Below are 19147 nucleotides of genomic sequence, written 5' to 3' on the forward strand. Positions count from 1 at the left end.
CACGCCAGCCTGTGTGATCTTAGACGCGTGCATTTCGGCCTCCTTTAGAAAAACACGGGTGGCTCTCCTGCCAACCACAACATTAACACTGATTTTCTATCAACATATAGGGCAGGTGCACTTGGCGATAGATTAATAGAGCCACACGTGCTACCACAAAGGTTAACAGAGGCGCATTATGTGGACTTCCTCATTAATTTATTGCCTACCTTGTTTGAGGCTGTGCATTGCAGCAACAAATATAAATGTGGTTCATGAATGATGGTGCACCAGCACACTTCCATCACAATGTGCACAAACATTTGATGCAGACATTTCATGACTGCTGGATTGGTTGGAAAGGGGGTGGGGGGTTGCTCACACATTGGCCTGCTTGTCCCACAGAACCAATCAGGTGTACTTCAAACGGTGCATCATTCCTTACACAGGAGGCCAGAGGGGTGCACTGTCATGAACGGATGCCACATTGAATACCTCCTCAAAACACATGTTTATTGCACAAAAAAATGCATTTCTAGACCCATGTTTATTGTACTTATCTTAGAAAGTATGCATTTACAGACCCATGTTTGTGACTTATTTTTCTTGTTTCGATGAGTACTACCACTTCTCAAAGCATTCAACACTTTTTTTTGAACACTGTACTCTGAATGTCTAGTGAAAATAATATAATTCATTTTCTTATTATTGCTTTAAAGTTTATTCTTTCAATATGATTTTTATTTTATGAGTATGCTGAAAAGTGGAGCCTCCGAATATTTTATGTGAAAATTCTCAAGCTTTTTAAATAAAGCAAATGTTATTCTTCATGTCTACATAATTGCAGTCCTTGGCCAGCAGAGGATTCTGAATTCTAATATGTTGTCTATCTGCTTAGCTGGGTGGTTATGTTCGGGTTATGTAGCGGGGCCAGGTTCAATTCCCGGCCAGGTTGGGGATTTTCTCCACTCATGGAATGGGTGTTGTGTTGTCCTCATAATCATTTCATCCTCATTGACAGCACACAAGTCACCCAATGTGGTGTCGACTGAAATAAGACTTGCACTTGGTGGCTGAACTCCCTCGATGCGGTCTTTTGGCCAACAATACCACACACTCATTTCCATTTATAGCATGTTAACATTGCGATATGTAACATAACTATTTCAGTGCAAGAGTAATAGCGTGCTGTAATTCAGTTTTGAATTCAAAGAGTTTTTGCACATATGGAGCACCCAATCCTTCAGCAGAATAATGCAAGACCACACACAAGCACTACAACATATTCAACAATCCGATACCGTTGATCCACTGTCATTGATCATCATCCACACAGTCCCAACCTGGCCTCATCAGGTTTTCATCTGTTTCCAAAACTTAAACAACATCTTCAAGAACGTCACATTCATTGTGACAAAGGTGCAAGCAGAGGTGAGACCGTGGCTCAGTCAACAAAATCAAACATTCTACAGTGATGGTATCAACAAATTGGTCTCTTGCCAGGAGAAATGTATGTGTCGCCATGGTAACTATGTTGAAAAATAAATGTTTAGAAATGAAGAATAATGATTTAGAATGTTAATAACATTTGTTTTGTTTACAAAGCTTTAAGAATTGTCATATAAAAAATTTCAGAAGCATACTTCTCAGCATTTCCATGTATTTTTCATTCTTTATTTGCAGGTGGTATGGAGGATACAATGAATGGGAAGCAGGCCTGCACCTGCAGCAGAATAAAAAAGATGGTGCACCTATGTCTGGATGTGCAGCAGCCCAGTGCATCATCAGTGATGATGTACCTGCAGCCCGGCGTGTCATCAATGATGTACCCATGGCCAGAGATGCAGCAGCCTGGTACATCATCTACACTGTACACATGACCAAATGTGTAGCAGCCTGGCCTGTCGTCTGTGATGTACCCATGGCTCATCCCATCATCTGGATATTCCCTCAGCACAGCATCACAGCTGTGGCCCATTTGCTGTGGGATATGTCCAGCGGCTGGCTACAGGTTGACTAATCCATGGTTGCTGGCACATACGAGGACAGGATCTCACTCCTCTGGTTAAGTAACTTGAATGTGGCTACTGAGACCTTACCTCTTCCCTTAATGCTTGCCAAAGTGTGCTGGACAGGGAGCTGCCCAGATACATTGACTCATGTATCCTACCATTAAGTGAAAAGCAGTTCAATACTGTGAACTCAACCCCATCCCCTCACCTCCACACCAGTCCTCAAAGAGGGAAGTGAGGCTGGTGAGGAGAAGAGCACTGTCCAGATTTGGAGGGGGGGGGGGGGGGGGGCTAACGGTGTACAAAAGGATAGGAATACAGCAATCAGTCGCAGTTCTATTGGTATTTTATTATTCTTGCATATCCAGATTTCAGCTATAAACAGCTGTTTTCAGTGCTAAAATACAAGGAAATCACAGAACCAGAACTGATTTATGTAAAACAATAAGTAAAACATCACGGGAGGCTCATGTGCCCCAGCAATACAGATAACCGTACCATAGGTGTAACCACAATGGAGGGGTATCTGTTGAGAGGCCAGACAAACGTGTGGTTCCTGAAGAGGGGCAACAGCAGCCTCTTTAGTAGTTTCAGGGAAAAAAGTCTTGACTGATCTGGCCTTGTAATATAAACGAAAATGGCCTTTGTGTGCTGGTACTGAGAACAGCTGAAAGCAAGGGGAAACTACAACTGTAATTTTTACTGATGACATACAGCTTTACTGAATGGTTGAATGATGATGGTGTCCTTGTGGGCGACATATTCTGGAAGTAGAATAGTCCCCCATTTGGATCCCTGGGCGGGGACTACTCACAAAGGCACTTATCGGCAGAAACAAAACTTGCATTCTACAGATTGGTGTGTGGAATGTCAGATTTCTTAATCAGGCAGGTAGGTTAGAAAATTTAAAAAGGAAATGGATACGTTACAGTTAGATATAGTGGGACTTAGTGAAATTTGGTGGCAGAAAGAACAAGACTTCTGAACAGGTGAATACTGGGTTATAAATACAAAATCAAATATGGGTAATGCAGGAGTAGATTTAATAATGAATAAAAAAAATAGGAACATGGATAACCTACTCCAAACAGCATAGTGAACATATTATTGTTGCCAAGACAGACACGAAGCCCAAGCCTACCACAGTAGTAAAAGAATATATGCCAACTAGCTCCGCAGATGATGAAGATACTGAAGTAATGTATGATACTATAAAAGAAATTATTCAGCGAATTAAGGGAGACAAAAATTTAATAGTCATGGGGGACTGGAATTTGATAGCAAGAAAGGGAAGAGAAGGAAAAGTAGTAGGAGAATATGGATGGGGGTAAGGAATGAAAGAGGAAACTGCACGGTAGAATTTTGCACAGAGCATAACTTAATCATACCTAACACTTGGTTCGAGAATCATGAAAGAAGGTTGTATGTGTGGATGAGGCCTGGAGACACAAGAACATTTCAGATAGATTAAGTAATGGTAAGACAGCGATTTAGAAACCAGGTTTTAAATTGTAAGACATTTCCAGGAGTAGATGTGGACTCTGACCACAATTTATTGGTTATGAACTGCAGACTAAAACTGAAGAAACTGCAAAAGGGTATGAATATAAGTAGATGGGACCTGGATAAACTGAAAGAACCAGAGGCTTTAGACAGTTTCAGAGAGAGAACGATTGACAAAAACAGGGGAAAGATGCACATTAGAAGAAGAATGGGTAGCTATGAGAGATGAGATAGTGATGGCAGCAGAGGATCAAGTAGGTAAAAAGACGAGCGCTAGTAGAAATCCATGGGTAAAAGAAGATATACTGAATTTAATTGAGGAAAGGAGAAAATATAAAAATGTAGTAAATGAAGCAGGCAAAAAGGAAAACAAACATCTCAAAAGTGAGATTGTCAGGAAGTGCATAATGGCGAAGCATCAATGGTTAGAGAAGAAATGTAAGGATGTTGAAGCATGTATCACTAGGAGTAACATAGATACTGTCCACAGGAAAATTGAAGAGACCTTTGGAGAAAAGAGAATCACCTGTATGAATATCAAGAGCTCAGCTGGAAAACCAGTCCTAAGGAAAGAAGAGAAAGCAGAAAGGTGGAAGGAGTACATAGAGGGTCTACTGAAGGTCAATGTACTTGAGGGCAATATTATGTAAATGGAAGAGGACATAGATGAAGATTAAATGGCAGATATGATACTGCATGAAGAATTTGACAGAGCACTGAAAAACCTAAGTTGAAACAAGGAACTGGGAGTAGATAACATTCCATTAGAACTACTGATAGCCTTGGGAGAGCCAGCCATGTCAAAACTCTTCCATCTGGTGAGCAAGATGTATGAGAAAGGTGAAATACCACCAGACCTCAAGAAGAATATAATAATTGCAATCCCAAAGACAGCAGGTGCAGACAGGTGTGAAAATTACCAAACTACTAGTTTAGTAAGTCATGGTTGCAAAATACTAACATGAATTCTTTACAGATGAATGGAAAAACTGGAAGAAGCCAAGAAAGATCAGTTTGGATTCTGTAGAACTGTTGGAACATGTGAGGCAATACTGACCCTATGACTTACCTTAGAAGATAGGTTAAGGGAAGACAAACCTACATTTCTAGTATTTATAGACTTAGAGGAAGCTTTTTAAAATGTTGGTGTGGTAACTTTCTCACCCTCTCTGTCTGTGGCTTTCATTGAACATCTCCAGACTCCTAACAGCTATCAGCAGCTAAGAAGAGCTGTGCCTTGGATAGTACTGGGGGGCAACAAAGCTTTCTCCCTCTGTCCCTGTACAACAGGCATCCTACTTCATCGGCAATACGTGTCTCATTTGTCTCTTCACTATAATGTCCTGTCATTAGCAGCACTTGGATTTTGTTAATTGTTTAAAATTTTGAATGTTTTCTATTTGACATTTCTAACCCTATATGAGGTACACAAAAACAGTACACCAGTTAATAACCTTCTGAGACAGACACTTTCCTGTACGACTAACATTTCTTTGATAATATATTCATTACCTTTTATTTTGTTGTCAGAGAATTTGTTAGATTGTGTCCTAGTATGCATTTGTTGCACGTGTAACATTTCAACAGTTCTGTGTTATTTCTACACTTGAGATTTACCTTTTCTTATTTACCACAATACCAGTGTTTGCAGATGGAGCACAAAGCAACTTTTACACCTTTTTTGGAGCACATATTACATACAAAATGAAATATATTAACAAATCAAAATTATATGTTTTTAGAACTGTCTTATCTGGCTCCACCTAGCATACATCATGTGTAATTAATTCAAGTGAAAAATAAACAAAGGCAATATAACTACACAACAAATGATGAAATGTAGTGCAGGACCATTCATATTAAGCTTCTTACAGTTTTCATGGCACCAAAACTTGTTAACCTATGATTTACTTTTTATACTTTATGTATTAAACTAACACCTCTTTGGAGTATCTTGAACTGAGCTTGTACTTACCATCACACAGTTGTGAAGATATGTTATATTTGTAACCAACAGGGCATCTTCCCAAATTCATATCACTACCATCATCACCTATACCATCCCCTGTAAATAAGATCATCATAAATGAAGAGAAGTTTCAAGAAGAGCCTAAAATGAGATAGTTCACAAGTATTAATTAATCCTGCTAGAAAAGTTTGGTTCCAAACAAGTAACATATAAAGACAAGGAAAATATTTTTCAGTTATCACTATTTTTTAAAACTATTAAATTTGTGTTCATTCACATTTGAAAACAAGAGTTATTTTTCTCTTGAAGCATTTATTGCCAATAAAAAAGCATGTAAGGATACTGAACAATATTATAAAAAGGATAGTTGCTACTCACCATATAGCAGAGACACTGAGTCGCAGATAGGCACAACTAAAGACTGTCACAATAAAAGCTTTTGGCCAGCAAGGCCTTTGTCAGAAACAGATGACACACACACACACACACACACACACACACACACACACACACACACACACACACACACACACACACATATATATATATATATATATATATATATATATATATATGCAACTCTCACACACACACACACGACTGCAATCTCCGTCAGCTGAAGCCTCAGTTATTGAAGATTTATAAGATGTATAAGAAGTCTTCCCCAAACTTCAATAGTTAAAATATGGGCAAATGAACTATATCATTGACATGCTTTCTTGAATATGTCCCATATGGTGTCAGTCACAAAACTGCAATCACAGATGATAACACCAAGAATGTCAGTACTAAGAAAATGGATGATCAAGGAATAAAAGCATATAAAATAGCTACCACCTCAGGCAAATTGGAAGAAATAATGCAGTACACTTTTGTAGAAGAATAGGCCATGCAAAGACTTCCCACAAGATGAGTATCATATTTGTTGATGCTAGTCAACAGTTTAAACTGGTTTGAAATGAACCCATCTGACCTTATATAATGATTGCCTACTGAGGGTGACGCATGGGTTCAACACAGCATGCCCGAAATTAAACACTTATAAAAACAGAGGATAGGAACCACTGATGTTTAATTTAAAAAAGCTGATTCCATCAAGTGGACTGCCTATGACTAATATTTACTGGAATACAAAATGAGTTGTTATGTCTATTGCATCACAACATTTAGAATAACTGGTAAATACTATAATGGGTTCAACAAAGGACAGACATTGCTATCTCTGAACCTGTGTGAACACTAACCATACAAATACTTTGCAAGAAACTGTAATAAATGATTTCCCATGGGAAATAGTAAGAAGTTTTATTAATAATGACTAGCAGCTAAAGGTGATTGTCTTTGGAAGGTCTGACCTCTCAATAGACTGTTTTTGATAATTCACTTCCAGGCAATGTAAGAGAAAAGCAACTTTTGTCCAAGTTATTTAGATTTGATATAATGCTTGGGACTAACCAACAACCTCTGAACAAACGACACATAAAATGAAGTGTAAATATTATCTACTCATCAAAGACATGTGGGACAAAGTACACTGATCTAAACTGGGGCTAAAGGAATGATTTAGGTCCCCTGCCATGCTCCTAAGGAACATACATGCCTATATTGGGGGTGCTAATCAAGAAAAATAACAATAAATAGTGGGGTATGCTAGAAAAGCCATGCAAGCTGGTTCGAAGATATTATTCCTAAAGGCTAACAACTACAGCAAAATTTAATAAGTTACTACCTCTTAATCAACGAAGGCCCCTGGTGGAGTCTTTGGACAGGGCAGACTACGAATGGCTAATGGCCTTTGTTCCTTGTCACTTGGTGGTAAATGGGTGGTGCAATCTAGGAATGGCGAGTGGCTGTCTGTGCACTAGCTTGGTGGCAGAAGTTCCTAGGTCAGTTCTGTGTGTGATCTGGGAACAGCAGTGGAACATTCAGAAGAATAACATGTGAGGGTGGCTTTATGTGTATGGTAGAAATGTTCCACCATGTCGTTAGCTGCAAGGTGGTAGCTGGTGGTATGGTTGAAACTGGAGCCACAGGGGGCTGTCAGAGATCTGAAGAGAGCTGAGGGGAACTGGTGCCCACAATCTGTAGTGATGTGTGGGCATCCAAAGCAGAACACCCAAGTCCAAACAAAGGCTCCACCCACAGTTTCAGCTGAAATGGCGGGGATAGGGGTGGCCTCCAGCAATCTGTCAGTAATTATCAACAGATACAGTTATCCTTTGGAGGAGGGTAGTAGGTATCTGCATCAGGCTTTGTACAGCCGCAGTCAATGGAAGCACCTTGAGGAAATACAGCTTGGGAGGGTGGCATGGAAAACACAGCAGCACTCTTCTTTTTAAACAAACCATGACAAAACACTGACACTGAATGTGGAGTCAGAATCCTGCTGTTCATGCATACTCCAGCAAAGTGTGCCAGATGACGACGTGAGCCAAGTGGTGTTCTGTGGGATGAGCTGCTGCAAGCATGGCTGGGAGTTGTTGCCTCACTGAAGTGGAAGAAGAGACTGCTTGATTGATGGTACAACAAGTGGGACATCTAGAAAGTGTGGCCATCTAAGCTCTACCTCCAGCAGAAGTGACCAGCGAGAATGTTGGGAGCTGTGGTGATACCTGGGCTGGCAAGAGCTTGGTTGATCACTGTTTTTCAGTCTGTTTAGCCCGTTGTCTATTGCTACAGCTGGAGGTGATGGAAGGAGTCACCACAGGGCTGCATAAAAGTGCACTTTTGGTACAAAAACCACTGCCAGGCCAAGATGTTCTCTCATTGATTCTGTGATATTTCTTTTAGATGTTGCTATAATGAGTGAATAATATGAAGGCATGTTGAAAAGTAATGTCTTAAAATTTTTTATGTGAATATTCTTAAAGCTTTTTACATAAAACAAATTTTATTAACATTCTACATCTTCACTATCCATATCTACTCATCTGCAGCCATCTACCACTAGACAACTCTGAACTGTAGCACGTAACATAATGGTGTATAATGTAGCTATTTTGGTGCGTGTGAAACAACACATTGTAATGTCAGTGCCAGACCACACAAAAGCACAACATCTGCGACAGTCCGACCCTTTGGGTTCACTATCATCAATCATTCTCCATACAGCATCAACGTGGCCTCATGCAATTTTCATCTGTTTGCACAACTTGAAGCATCCCTTTGAGCACCTCGCTTTGATAGTAACGAAGCAGTGCAAGGAGAGGTGTGATTGTGGCTCCGTCAACAATGTCAAACATGCTCCAGTGCTGGTATCAACAATGAGGTCTCTCAGCAATTAGATTGACTGTGTTGAGAAATAAACATGTAGACTTGAAGACTAAAGATGGAGAGTGTTAATACAATTTGTTTTAACCAAAAAAACTTTAAGAGTTTTCACATTAAAAAATTTCAGACGCACTAATTTTCAGCACATCCTTGTACTTCAATAAGTTAGATGCCAGCATTTTCACAGACTGATTAAAAAGCTATCACAACATACAACTTTTAAAATCTTTGTTTGTGTTTTATGTTTAGGATCTGATATTTTTGTAATTAATAGTTAACAGCATCAATCAACAGCTGAGTATTAAGTGTGCCCACTGCTGTGATGAGTTCTCTAGTTCAGGAATTTTTTTCTTCATTTAAATACAAGAAAGGGGTGCACACAGCCTTGTAATGCTAGTTAATAATGTTGACTGGAAAGTCTGGGAAGCAGACACTCATTGGGAGATCCATGTGCTTACTTTCACCTCCATACTGCATCTGAATGTCATCACTGTCAGAAGATAACATGGTAGCTGTACACCAGGATGAGACTGATTGACTGAGGTGGTTATGGGACTAAATAGTGACATCATCAGTCCTGCGATTCAAAAGTTACTTGTGTAAGTTAGAGGGTCCACTAAAAGTGGGCACATTCAGTCAGAAGGGTCAAGCTATAAAGCGATAAAGTTAAAGCACACACAGTAGAAGGCATAAAGGGCAGGCCAAATCTAAAACCTTGAGCAACAGAGGAATAAAAGAGCAGTCTTTGCATGGGGAGTGGCCAAGGGTCCCAGACCCATAAAAGATGAAGAGACACCCCAACAACAATAACCCTGTCTCCACTCCAGGAGCAAAGCAAAACTGTATAACTCAAAATAAAAACAACTTTCATGTAGGAAACTGACAACCAGTTCTACCATCCACGAATTGTCTCCTAAAATTAAAGACAAGGGATCTGGAAGGCTATACTTAGTATGAAGGGCCAAAAGAAGGGGACATTCCACCAATACATGGGGTACCATCAGTCTGGCTCCACAGTTACATTAAGGGGGTTGGCTCATTACACAAGAAAAAACAATGTGTGAGCCTAAGATGACAAATGCATGGACAGAATAAGATAGTGGACTCCCTCCAAGATGAGTGGAAGGAAGAGCACCAAACTACAGTAGTCTCCTCAATTGTGTGGAGCTTATTACTGAGAGCAGTAGCACACCAGTTGTCATTCCACTTTTTGGCAAAGACGGATTTGATGTGTATCCACATATCTGCACCTGAAATCATGAGAGGGAATGGGGAGGGGGGTAAGTAACTGCCTCTCTAGCCAAATGGTCAGCCAGTTCATTCCCTGGGATGCCCACATAACTTAGGATCCTGGAATAGGTGGGTCCTAATCTGTGGTCAAGGCACTATCTACGGGTTTGTGTGTGTGTGTGTGGGGGGGGGGGGGGGGGGGGGTGCACAAAGAAATATACAAGGGCGCATTCCAGTGGGTGGGGATGGAGATCCAGACAGAGGAAAGTGAGATGCATTCCAACTAGCAATCCCATCCAAGAGCAGTTATTAGGAGGGAGAAATCTCACGTTTGCAAAGAGGACAGGGTACACAGGATAGTCAGGGAATTATCAAAAGATGGTTGTGTAAGAAACCAGGAGTTGGCTGCATCATATCTGTAAAGTGGAAATCCCTGCTTCTGCGAGGAGAGTGTCGACAGGACTAGAGTGAAAGGCACCGATAGCCATACCCACCCTACAATGATAGTTTCAGAGTGGATGTAGCTGTTGAGCCATAAACCTGACAACCATAGTCTAATCTGGTAGAAACCAGAGCATGCTAAATATGGAGAAGAATACCATGTGGAGGTGGAGAGCATTACGTTTCCACATGCAAATAGTCTTCAAGCCATGTCAGCTTTTTACCAAAACTAAGGCCCAAGAAACAGGGCTGTACTATAAAACATAGGCACTGGTTGCCTAAATAAAGTTCTGGATCAGGGTGTACTGTGAGTTGGTAGCAAGAAAACCATAGCCAGCGTTTTGGAGGAAGAAAGCTGGAAGCCATGGGAGAGGGACCACGCAGACGCCCATCGGATGGTGTCTTGGAGCTAGTGTTTGGCATATGCTACTGAATGGGAGCTGCACCAGATGGAAAAATCATCAACATACAATACTGGGGAAATCAGAGGCACAACAGAGGTTACAAGCCCATTGATGTCAATGAGGAAGAGTATTACATTTAACACACAAGCCACCGAAAGATTGTTCTGCTGGATCTAACAGGTGCTAAGTGAAGTGCCAACTCAAACCCGGAAGAGCCAGCAGGATAAGAACTCACGGATAAAAATAAGAAACTGGCTGAAAAGCCTCAGTTATGGAGGGTAATTAAAATGTGATGGCACCAAGCTGTGTCATATGCCTTATTTAGGTCAAAGAAGACTGCAACAATGTGTCAGCAGTTAGTAAAAGCCTGTAAGATTGCTGTTTCCAATCTGAATAAATGGTCAGTTGTAGATCGTCCTTCCTGGAAGCCACACTGATATGGGGCCAATGGCCCAGAGATTAGAGTACCCAACATAATCAGAAGCTAACCATCCTCTCAAGCAGTTTACAAAGTATGTTGGTCCGGCTAATCGAGTGATAGCTGTCGAGAGATGTTGGGTTCTTCCCAAGCTTAAGGTCAGGATAACTATGCTGTCTCGCCATTGTGAGGGGAAGACACCTGTGAGTCAAATGTGATTGAAGACCCTGAGGAGATGTTGCCTCTGGGTGGTGTCCAACTGTTGGATCATTTGGTTGAAGATGGAATCTAGGCCTGGGGCCATGTCATGTGAAGAGGTAAGAGCCTGCAAGAATTCCCATTCAGTGAAGCATTCATTAAAGAGTTCAGCTTCATGAGAGATGAAACAGAGGGGGGTTTGTTCAGCTCAGTATTTCTGCCAGAGAAAGATAGCACTATAGGAAGGGGATGCCCATACTGTTGCAAAGTATGTCGCAAAGTGTTCTGCAATCACCGATGGATCAGTACACAGAGCACGCTGTAGGATAAAACCCTGGACAGTTGATTGTTGCTAGTGGCTCAGAAGGCTATAGGGCTTGGGTCAAACATGTGATGAAGTGGCATACATCCCCAGGGAGGAAACACAGCACTCCCAGCATTCCTTTTACTCTACTTAAGAAGGTAGTGATCCTTAGCACTGAGATGCTTAAATGTGGTCAGGTTGGTCTGGGAATGGTGTCATTTAAATCATAACAAAGCCCATCGGTGGTCCTGGATAGTGACTGCTACATCCTGGGTCCACCACAGTACCAGCTGACAATGAGGGGGACATGTGGGTAGGGGGTTAGCAGTGCCAGTGGCATGAAGAAAAGTGGTTGAGATGTCTTGCACAACTGTATGAATGAAATCTGAGAGAGAGGTGTCAAAGTGCACATTTGAAGTATATAATGGACAATTGACTCTGCAGAATGCCAACCATGTGGGCTTGTCTGCCTGGTGGCAGCAGAGGAATGATAGAATCACAGTGATCCTCATGGGGTGACCTACACAGGAAAGCCAGAAGAGCAGGGAAGATGATCATGAGATTGATAGCAAAAAAGGTGCTGTGAGCGGCGCTGAAGTGGGTAGGGGAAACATCACTGAGGATACACAAATCATAGTCTGTAATAAGTTGGTCGATTAGAAGACCCCTACCTGTCAAAGTGGCACTCCTCCACAGGGGATGGTGTGCACTGAAATGCCCAAGGAGGAGGTACAGGAGCGGGAGTAGCTATATTAAATGGTGGCTTCCAGGTTGGTATGAAGTGGGATCCAGTCAATAATGACATAGGTACAAACCAAACTGCAAAGCCCTTCAGACGCTATCACACGGCCAGCACAGTTCTGACAGAACGTTAGCACTGAAACTTTGGAGAGTGGTCATCACAGAAGTGCACTTCATGAAGAGCAAGACAGAATGCAGAATAAGAGGAAACAAGTTGTTGTATTTCCAATAGGTGATGGTAATATTCATTGCAATTCCAACTTATTATCATGTAGTGAGAGTCCAGATTAGACGTAAAGAAGCCAAGGGGGGTAATTCACCTTGTCAATGGTCATCACCAATGAAAATGGGGTGACATCCATAAAAACTTTGTCAGATTTGGAATTAAGAGGAGAAGAAAACGCCACCGCCGCCGCCACCCCCCCCCCCCCCCTCCCTTCTCCTCTTCCCTGGGATGCCCAGGAAGCCTCGTCCTTAGACTTGCGCTGCTTCTTATTCTCTCTCAGACGGTGGGAGGAGGTGTTATCAGTAAGGGAATGGGTGGCAGTAATGTCCAGATTTGACAGAGAACGAGCAGCTTTGGGCCCTTAGAGCATGGGTCCCTTGTCTGACCTGAGGCTGCAGGCTTCTGATCTTGAGAATGCCGGGGAAGGTGTTCCAGGAGGGAGCTCCATCCCTAGCAGGAGCCAGAGAAGATGATGTCTTGAATGTAGGGTTTGACATTGCACCTGTATACCATTACCTCGACCTCCTTGGGCAGGGTACCCCCTCAAATGTCAGACTAAAAGCACCAGTGTCTAAACAATGATTCTTCGGGCCTCTCTGGACACACTGGATGAAATGAATGCCATGTCATTCTAGATTAGCCCCGAGTCCATCATCATACAGGAGGAGAAGGTCCCTATGAAAATTTACACCCTTTGTCATATTGAGAGACTTTTGAGGAGTGATATTCACTGGGAAGTCTCCTAAATGGTCACACGCATGAAGCAGTGCTGACTGATTGGCTTAAATTGTCTTTATAAGGAGGAAGCCAGATCTAACCTCGCTTAAGGACTCAACTTCACCAAATTTGTTTTCACCGTGTTCCAGAAAGAAAAGGGGTTTGGTGATGGCAAAAGTTTCCCTGTCTGTCCTAGTACAACCAGGAACTGCAGAAAGGGTTTTGCCCCAAGCCAGCAGGCCTGGCTCTCCTCCCAGGGGCTAACCAAGGGGGTAAATGCCAGGTACATAGAAACAGGAACTGAGACAAAATTATTCCTAGGAAGAGACACGGCCGTGGAAGACCGGCCAGAGGGTTTAACATGTTTAATGTGCTAAACGTCTGCCCTAGTACCACCTGCTCTGAAAAGAGGCTCATCTTGTTAGTGTCAAGCAGCCACAGCAAGGCCACCTGGCAGGACAGCTGTTGCTCAGAGTTCTGATGGCCCAAAAAGATGGGCATCCACTCCTAGGCTCAAAAGAGGTGTTCGCAATGCAGGTACTAGCAGTGTGATTCCTGTTATGTCAGGGGCTCAGCCAGATGGTACATAACAGCCCCACCACACAGATTGGCTACTGAGCTGATGACCTAGCAAGGAGGTGAAAGGGCTATGGCAGGAAGGGAAGGGGGAAAAGGGAGAGGGATATGGAGAGGGAGAATAGATAGAGTGGGAGAGGAACCCATGGCAAAGACAACAGAGAGGGAGTTCCTCCCCATCTGGCTCACACTACAGATTTCAGATTTGGAGATCGATGTCAAACCTACGAGGACACCAAGAAAGAGAGGCCAAAAAGAGGAGGAAAAGCAAACAAACCAAAACTGCAAGAAAAAGCGAAGTTAGGAGGATAGCCAGGCTGGCATAAATAAGAACACCAAGAGAGGGAAAGGAAGGAGCAAAGGGAAAGGAATAAGGACAGGTAGGGAGAAGGAAGAGGAAGGTAAAGCAGACCAGAAAAGAAGAAAGACTGCAATAGCTCGGAGACTTGTGCATGTCACACATGTACCCACAAAAGAGCTGTGGGCCGCCTTGGGGGCCAGGATGAGAGAAACCCATTGTAATGTAACGGACTACTGAAGAGTGCGATACCACCCTTATAGTCACATCTGCCCTTGTAGATTTCTATGATTTTTTTAATTTAATATTATTGTATGTAGTATTTAATTTTGCTCGAATCCTTTTTATTATATTATTCTATAATGTGAACTTTATTTGTTTATTTCTGGAGAATATGTTGGCACCAGTGTGAGCCAAAGACATTTGTGTGCGAAAGGTAGAGTGTCGGACATTGTTAAGGTGACTGTTGGAGTGAGTTAGTTGGACTGTTGTGGGGAGAGCGTGGTTTTGTGAAGTGGACTGTTGATGGGAGTACGGAAGGAAGTCTGTCGTCTTATATAGAGAGTATCTATAAATAGTATCTGATATAAAGATGGAAACTATTGTGAAAAAGTTAAATTAATAAAAATGAAGAATCAATAGAAAAACAAAAAGCGAGTACCAGTTTTCATTAGCACACAAAGACCCGGACCTAATATTAACAATGTTAGATGGATGGAACGCACCATGGCGAGAATCAAGACAACGAGACCAAATTCAGCATCTAAAGGTAAGGTATTTTAATTAGTTTTAGTATTCTGTGATGTATCATTCTTTTGTCTAAATATTAAGCTTAACATCGTCTGTTGTAGATACAGACCACCCAAGCTGGCGGGGTGTCGTCAATTGATCATCATAATTTCAGGGTTTGAAATAGCATTTAAATGAATTGAAAGTTTGTCGCTTGATATTTGATTTTCACCCCGGACGAAAGAGGGTACGTTACAATTGGGGGCTCTTGTCCGAGATCCATTGCATTATTGGACTGATACTCATTTTATGTTAACACGTATGGGCTAATAATGTATTAGAAAGAAGAGGAGAATGATCTAAATGAAAGGAAATATAATCTACTGACAAATGGAAGTAACAACCCAACAAGAATAAGAAAAGTAAATAATAACAGACGTGGGACCACGCGGAAAAACGAGATAAGTACACCTATTAAGTTATTTTTATTGTTGACATTTTAGGCGTTTTGTCGGAGCAAGAGTTTCTTAATTCGATTAAAAATGACCGTGACAGACGAGTTGGAACAAAATCAGCAGGGGTGTAAAAAGTCTATCGAAAGTGTTCAAGCAAGTGCTAGTACAGAAATGGCAGGTAAAAAATTGGAAGGAAAGATTGAAGAATTAGATATGTCCGTTATGTTGTACTTACTGTTAACACAGAATGCTGAACAATTCGATACTTTGAACAAACGGTTTAGTTGTTTGAATAAGCAATGTTCTGAACAATTTAGTTTCTTGAATAATGTAATTACAGAAAACGCGAAAAGTATGGAAAAGAAAGTGTCTGATTTAGAAGAGAAGCTTTTAAAAGAAAATAGCCAATTGGCTAAGGAATTCTTTAATGAATGTTCAACTATCAGATCGGAAATGAAAGAGATGAAAACCAGTTTGGAGGAATGAACAGACGAAACTGAAGATAGGGTAGACAATGTGGAAGATAAACTCAATAAAGTCGAATTAACAATCAAACGGGAAGTGGAAGAAACCGCGAAGTATTTTAAATCATACGAAAAATGTCGATGACAAATTGTCATTGTTCGAAAACAAGGTAACAGAAAAAGTGAAAATTATTGAACATAATGTAGATTCTTGTAAAAATGTAATTAAAGAAAATGAGCATGAGGTAGTTCGACTACAGAAACAATTAAATGAAATTCAGGATAATTTAGCTATGAAATCGGTAGCGACTTCATTTAACGTATTTTGGCCAGGTACAAACGTGCGTAATTTTCCGGGAGATGGAAAATTACACCCAGTTGATTTCATTATGAACTGTTGTGACAATTTTTCGTTCAGAATGAGTGACACTGTAAAGATCAAATTTGTTAAAAAATTCTTAGATGGAGAAGCATTGTCGTGGGCTAATCTAACTGCCAGTTCTGATTTAACCTATAGTCAATTCGAAAAAAGTTTTTTGAACAAATTTTTCTCAGCGTCTGTTCAGGCCAAAATCAAAAGCGATTTTCTTAATGGGCTAACTATAAAGAATGTGATGGTACAATGAGGGAATTTTGCGAGAAACAGCTAAGAAAGTTGGCGCATTTAGGCAGACCTTTTGATGAACTAACGCAAATAGATGCTCTAAAAAGGAGGTTACCAAACAGAGTTCAGTGGGACTTGGTACATGGGCCAGATGATTCAGTTGAACAATTTTTGAATGACGTGGAGAAATTGGATCATGCATTAGAAAGAAGCAAAAGATTTAATGGGAATCATTATGAACAAAATCATGGAGGATGGAACCAAAATTCTAATAATGGGAATAATGGTAGGTGAAATAATCATAATGGGAATAATCAGCAGGATCGTCAAGGTAATTTTCAGGGAGATTTCAATAGAGGAGAGAATAGCAACTGGCATCAACATGAGAATAAGGGAGGTAATTATTATGATGGGAACAGAAATAGACAATCGGAAAATCCAGATAGAAGACAAGATGGGAATGGGCAAGGCCGGTTAAACTAAGAGCCGTCCCAATGAGGGCCTGTCAGTTTGGGACGAACAGATATAATGCTAGAAATCAGGCTAAGTGGAATCAGAATAGGTATGGGCAAAATTATTACAGAAAAAGACATAGTAATAACATGACAAAAGCACCGGAAATTGATAAGAGACCATTTGATAAACAGTTTTGGCAGCAAGTCAGTGAGAAGGCTATGAGCACAGATAATTCTAGACTTATTAGTAATGAAGATTCAGAGATTAGTGGGGAGATGATGAATAATTTGTTTAGGCAGGAAGAAAGTGATGTGAGGGGGATGTAGGTGGTTGTTCCTATGTTAGTAATAGTTATGATACCTTCAGAATAAATGCATTAATGTATTTTGATGAAATTGCAGTAAATCGAGATCTGAGTGATGTAAAAACTTCTGTGGGTGAGAATGTCAATCAAGTACTGAATAATAAGGTTGTAGAATTAGAAGAAGTAGACTGTGATGTTGATGTAAGAAGTCGTGCTGAAGTAGCTAAGATTAGGGAAGTTGAGTCAAATGGTGAGATGTTAAATGATGCTGATGAAGAGGCAGTTATGATAGTGATGATATGGAATATAGAAGTGAGATAAGAGTATTTGTTGTGATTAAGAATGATGCAGATGTAGTTATGAAGAAGGAGGGTAATAGTGTTAGAGAAAATAATCATTCAGTACAAGAGGATCAGGCTGCAGTCACGTGGGTTAATACATCACCAGTAATCGAGGGGATAGACAGGGATGACATTAATATTGCGAATGAAGAGAAGGTAATTATTAACTTAGGAAACCAGGGACAAGAGTTCATTTGTAGATTATGGGACAGCCTTAATGAGGCTAATAAACATAATATGTTTTGGATACAATTGTTATCCATCTGCGAGAAGGTATATCCTATTTGGTGGGAAAAAGCAAAAACAGGTATAAAATGTAAAGAATTGCCTATTATTACTGATAATAATAATGTGTCTAATTATGTTTGTGTTGAGAATCCTAGTTGGCTTCTGCACAATGTGCAGACTGAAAATATGAAGATCTGAATTTTAAAAGCGTAGAAGATGACTTGATGCAGGAAGATGTTGGTGAGCAGGAGAGTGAAATTGCAGGAAGCCCATACATGCAAATTTGTATTAATGATTGGACAGGTTATTGTTTGATTGATACTGGAAGCCCGATATCAGGAATTAGTGAAAAATTGAGGGATAGGATAAATAAAAACCATGAATTTGCAGAATTACCAGTAGTTGGGGTTAAAATTAGGGGAGCGACAGGAAGATTCAGTAAAACAGTAAAATGTCAAATTCTTTTGTCTTTCAAAGTTGGAGATGTGGTCTTTGATCAGGGTTGTCTTGTCATTCCGGACCTGAGTGAGGACATAATTCTAGGTATGGATTGGATAGTAAAAGTGGATAAGGGATTTAATTGGAAAAACAAAACTGTCAAATTTAGGGAACCAACAGATAGAAATAAGTTGTATATAGAGAGCTTTATTGAGAAGAATAGTAATAGTCATAATCAGATCAGGGGGGTGGATTATTTAGATGATGGGAGATGAACTGATCCTTTTGAAAAACAGACTTCTATTGATGATAAAGATTATCAAAGCATAGTAGAAAATAAGATTGCTGAAGCAGAGAGTTTAACTAGGGAACAACAATCTGATCTCATGGAACTTTTATGGGGATATTCTGATGTATTTAGTGACAGACCAGGCAGAGTGAAAGGGTATGAATGTAAACTTGTACTCAAACCGCATGATCCATTTTTCATTCAACCTTATGGGATTCCATTAAGCAGGAGGAAAGCTGTAGAGAGGGAGTTGGAAAAGATGCAGACTTGGGGGGTTATTCAGAGGTGTAATAGCGAATATAATAATCCTATCATAGCCATTGCCAAGAAGGATAATAGTGTAAGACTTGTCCTAGATTCTAGGTTCCTCAATAAATTATTATGTAGGGAAACTGATCATCCTGAAAACATTGATGAATTACTACACAAGTTTGAAGATGTAAAGTTTATGTCTAGCCTCGATCTGACCTCTGGATTTCATCAAATACCATTAGCAAGGGAATCTCAGAAATACACAGCATTCTTATATAATGGAAAATGTTATACCTTTACT

The 19147-nt window shown here is 40.6% G+C and overlaps 1 protein-coding gene across 2 annotated transcripts in view; it reads right to left on the reverse strand.

Moving 5' to 3' along the window:
- LOC126297567 (fibrillin-2-like) overlaps positions 1 to 19147 on the reverse strand; it is a 597958-nt gene that overhangs the window by 324621 nt on the left and 254190 nt on the right. For both annotated transcript variants that reach the window (XM_049988509.1, XM_049988508.1), the window contains exon 8: positions 5470 to 5559. In XM_049988509.1, the coding sequence (XP_049844466.1) occupies positions 5470 to 5559 (90 nt within the window). The remainder of the gene's footprint in view (positions 1 to 5469; positions 5560 to 19147) is intronic.

Source organism: Schistocerca gregaria, chromosome X, assembly GCF_023897955.1.
Source record: "Schistocerca gregaria isolate iqSchGreg1 chromosome X, iqSchGreg1.2, whole genome shotgun sequence".
Lineage (NCBI taxonomy): Eukaryota > Metazoa > Arthropoda > Insecta > Orthoptera > Acrididae > Schistocerca > Schistocerca gregaria.